Source organism: Hibiscus syriacus, unplaced genomic scaffold (assembly GCF_006381635.1).
Source record: "Hibiscus syriacus cultivar Baekdansim isolate YM2019G1 unplaced genomic scaffold, ASM638163v2 tig00001818_pilon, whole genome shotgun sequence".
Lineage (NCBI taxonomy): Eukaryota > Viridiplantae > Streptophyta > Magnoliopsida > Malvales > Malvaceae > Hibiscus > Hibiscus syriacus.
This window is the reverse complement of record NW_024061892.1, coordinates 1,383,886-1,388,501: the sequence shown is the minus strand read 5'-3', so window position 1 is coordinate 1,388,501 and position 4,616 is coordinate 1,383,886. Positions and strand designations below refer to the sequence as shown.

At 31.4% G+C, this 4,616-nt stretch overlaps 1 protein-coding gene across 1 annotated transcript; it reads left to right on the top strand.

The window, feature by feature from the left end:
* Nucleotides 1-212: 212 nt before the first annotated feature.
* Nucleotides 213-912, top strand: LOC120134744 (60S ribosomal protein L12-3-like). Its single transcript, XM_039151184.1, has one exon. The coding sequence runs from the start codon at nucleotides 274-276 to the stop codon at nucleotides 772-774; it is 501 nt and encodes a 166-aa protein (XP_039007115.1). The 5' UTR covers nucleotides 213-273; the 3' UTR covers nucleotides 775-912.
* The last annotated feature ends 3,704 nt before the right edge of the window (nucleotides 913-4,616 follow it).

Sequence of the window (4,616 nt, the reverse complement as noted above, 5' to 3'; positions counted from 1 at the left end):
TCAAACCACCCAAAAAAACAGAAAAACAGAAATCAATAGTGTAATGTAGAAACCCTAGTTTCTTAGGATTAATGCTTACAAGTCCAAGCATCAAAACCAATTTATCAGCCCAATAAAGCTGTTACCGAAATTACTAATTCATCCATGCGATTTCTAAATTTCATAACGCTCTTAAAGGTTAAATCGGGCCATAATCCAGAGAAATAGGATAAACCCTAGCTTTATTATCCCACTCTCTCCCTTTTTCTCCTCCTTCAAAGAGTAAGCCCGACAATGCCGCCCAAGTTTGACCCAACACAAGTGGTGGATGTCTTCGTCCGCGTCACCGGCGGCGAAGTCGGGGCTGCCAGTTCTCTCGCCCCGAAGATCGGTCCACTCGGTCTCTCTCCCAAAAAGATCGGTGAAGATATTGCCAAAGAAACCGCCAAGGACTGGAAGGGTCTCCGTGTAACCGTCAAGCTCACCGTTCAGAACCGTCAGGCAAAAGTCACGGTCGTCCCGTCGGCCGCCGCTCTGGTAATCAAGGCCTTGAAGGAACCCGAGAGGGATAGGAAGAAGACCAAGAACATCAAGCATAACGGGAATATAGGCCTCGATGACGTCATCGAGATCGCTAAAGTAATGAGGCCGAGGTCGATGGCTAAGGATTTGAGAGGGACGGTGAAGGAGATTCTGGGCACGTGCGTCTCTGTTGGGTGCACTGTTGATGGGAAAGATCCCAGGGATTTGCAGCAGGAAATCGATGATGGCGATGTTGACGTTCCTCTCGAGTGAGGATGCTGGTTTCTTTTCTTATTAATACTATTCTCCAATTTTCCCCTTTTTAGTTTTGTTTAATTTTAAGGTTTTGGACAATTTGCGGATATTTATCAGTTGGAGGTTGAGTTTGAGATCAATTTAGACGATTTTAACTATCATGGATCCTCAATTCACTCTAGATGTAATGTTTATCTATAATTTTTCTTTAAAGTTCCTTTTTTTTCGCTTCTTATATTGCATACTTAAAATGCAAGTACTGGTAGTGCTTCTTCTTTGTTTTTAGGAATTTAGTAGTAAATGCAAGTCCCAGTAGTGTCCTTCTTCATAAGAAATTAATGAAATTCTTACCTTGTAGTTGAGTTTGTTTACTGAGCTTGTTTTAGGAAGTGGGTCGAATTGGTTTTCAGGTTATCAATTTGCAATTTCTTTTATACATTATGCTTCAAATGGTTGTTTGTTTGTTTGTACAACCGCAAGAATTGGATGTTGTTCCGTTTGTTTGGGGTTGGTTTTTATGAAGAATGCTAAATTTGTTAGGTTATATGTTGGATAATTTTTACCATACAACAATTATGCCTATGATTAAAACTTCATTTGCAAGAAAGCCTAGCCTTTATAAACCGTGGAAACATTTATGGTCACTTTATTATTATTTTCTTTGAATTAATAGACAACTAGAGGGTTTTTTTTTATAATCTTTACAGTTCCAACTTATGTCTTGATTGTTTTCCAGCTTGTTTTACTGCTGTTTTCTCCCTAAAGCACACCATAATTGCATGCTGGATTATGGAAGGTTACCATTGTTTTTGGTTTTTATTTCTGGAAGCAATTAGGATGCAATGGAATTCTGTTTGTAGGATTGGGGTTTTGTTATTTATAGAAGGATTGAGCTTTTGTGCTATAAGTAGGAAAACAAACATATAAGGGAAAGGAACCCTGTTTTAGGACTGCTTCATATTTCTCATCCAAATCCATATTGAGAGTGTGTGCTGTGGGAGGACCTTTCTGGGGAATATTTACCCTTTTTACCTTTTCCACACGGTAAGTTTATTCATGTAGCGACACCCCTGTTTTAACATTTATTCATGTAGCGATACCCCTGTTTGCCGAATTTTTTTCGGCTTATGTTGCTCTTGTTGGTTTTTCTTTGTATCGTTATGAGGTGTTTCTGTTTTAAGGCATATTGTAATGTATTTAAGCGTAACATTAGGTATGATTTTGAAAAAGAAATAGTCTGAGTGCCCAAACAGAACAAAAATAATAGTTGGGTTCTAAACTTGTCGTTTACACTAAATTGTATTCATTACTTGACAAAATATTGATTTTTATTTGTTTTAATCGTAGGTTGTGTCTGTCTGACTTTGGTATGGTTATTTATTAGAAGCAAAAGCAATAAAAAAATTGATAGAAAGTCTTTTAATTTTAAAGAACAAGAATATATCAATGAAATATGTTCAATCCAAATTCAATTTAACTCAACTCATACACATTTCCACTATAATTATCTTTCAAGTATGATAATAAACTTGAGATGTTTTTCCAATAATTACGATTTTATGTTGGGTAAAATTCACAAACGGTCTCTGATTATAAGGTATTGTTTTGTTAAACTTTTCAACTATAAAAGGTCATAAAATGATCCTTGGACATGCTTTATTGAGTTTTCCAATAGCAATTATTAAAAGTTATAAAATAGTTATTTAATTATTCATACGTTTCAAATTGTCTCTTTTATAAAAATTTGGTGGCTATCTAAGGTGGACGTTAATTTGTTTATTGAGATATGATAAAATTTGATTTCATAATCTTAAATGAACATATAGTTCAAATGATTTTGGAATCAAATTTTATCATATTCTAGGCAACAAATTAATATTTAGTTTAGATGATTATTAATTTTTAACAGAAAATGATGAGTTTAGAACATATGAATAGTTAGGTGATCACCTTGTAACTTTTAATAGTCGATGGACTCAACAAAGTAACATATTATAATCATGTTATTATTTGTAACATTTAATTGTCAAGGTCATGCTTCCATTAATTGGTTAACGAGAGTTACTATTTTTAAAACTAGTGACCAAAATCGAATAGATCAAAAACATAAGGGATCATTCGTATAGCCAACCCTTAATTAATCTATAATTTTTTTAAAAAAATAATTCCCATATTTTGGGAGACAACTATTTCTTTTAAGGTACGAACCAAGTTACCTTAGTGATTAAATGAATGATTATTATTTATAGAAGTCCTAGGTTCAAGCATCACATATTGTTAGATATTTGAGCATTTATTGTCAAATGGTTAAGAATCTTTAGAACAAATACTATTATTTGTAGGCACCTTAGATTAATTAAAATTCTTTTAAGGGTAAAGTATTCGTATGACCACTTAATTAGTTCTTTTTTTTCAATTTGATTATCGATTTTGAAATTTTTTCAGTCAGATACTTAAATATTTAAGTGTATTATTCAAGTCATTTGACGTTAATATTTAATGGATAATGTGATGTGATAGTTAAATTTTTTATATAATTATACATTTGCTTTATGTTACTTACATATTCTATCAATTTGGTCCAAATTATAACGAAATGTGTTTTTAAAAGTTAAGGTAAGAATAAAATATATTTTTTAAGTTAAAATAAGAACAAGATATATTTATTTCAACTTATTAAAGTAAAATCAAATTGATAGAAATATAAGTAATAGGGACAAAATGAGTAATTATACTAAAATTTGTAATTATTATGTCGTATTCTCCTTTACACACTTAAATAGTTAAGTGGTCTGATTGGTAAAATTTCAAAATTGATGGTCAAAATGAAAACAAATGATCATACAAAAAATTTACTTTTTTTAGTAGTGACGCGATCGTCTTTCAGGTGGGCCCAGAATTGGGCTTCGACGTGAATGAAATGGTTAGAGTCGTCACTGATTATTTATTTTAAGAACAAATGGGTTGATCGTATACCCTGGTTTCCTGATCTGCGTTTTACCAGAAATGTGTCGGGTTCGGGAGTCGGTTATAGTCAAGGAATGATTAGCACCCTTGTACTGTCCTTCGGTACCAATTAATTTGTCGATTGTCTTAATCGTGAAATTAAATTTAGATTAAAATTTAAAAATTCAATTTGAATTTCTCACCTTTGACCGATTGAAATTACTACTGAAAAAGTAAAAAAGAATGTTAAATTGAAAAATAAAAATAAATAAATAAATATTAAATAAAAAGAGGAAAAAATGTTTTAAAAAAAGTTTAAAAATAGATAAATAAATAAAATCATATTAACAGAAAGAATAATTAAAAAAATTAAAAGAAATAAATAAAGGTATAAAACACATTAACCATATGCAACTAAATAATTGAAAATTATCAGCTAGATTTATGGCATAATACATGCACGCTTATATATATATATATATATAAGCTATAAAGTGAACATACACATGAGACAAACATATCATGTCAAACAAATTACACCAAAAAGTCAAGCAATTTGATGCTTAAAAATTAAAGAAATAATAATTGTAATGAGGGAAACAAAATTATGGGTCAAGATGAAATTGACAGAAAATATGTTTGCTAAACATGAAAACACAAATCTAGGAAAATTAGATTAAGTCGAAAACATGAACACAAATATTTATGCTAGCTTCAAATATCATAAATAAATAAATAAACAAAGTGACTGATGCACAAAATTACACAAAAGCAGGGATCTAATATGATATTAACCCATTCACAAAATTACAGATCAGTCCCCATCGAAACTATGTCATTTCGTGGGGAGTATATAAGTCGAAACCCATGGTCAAAATAACAAATTACCTCATTTGCTTCTTATACACTTGAGT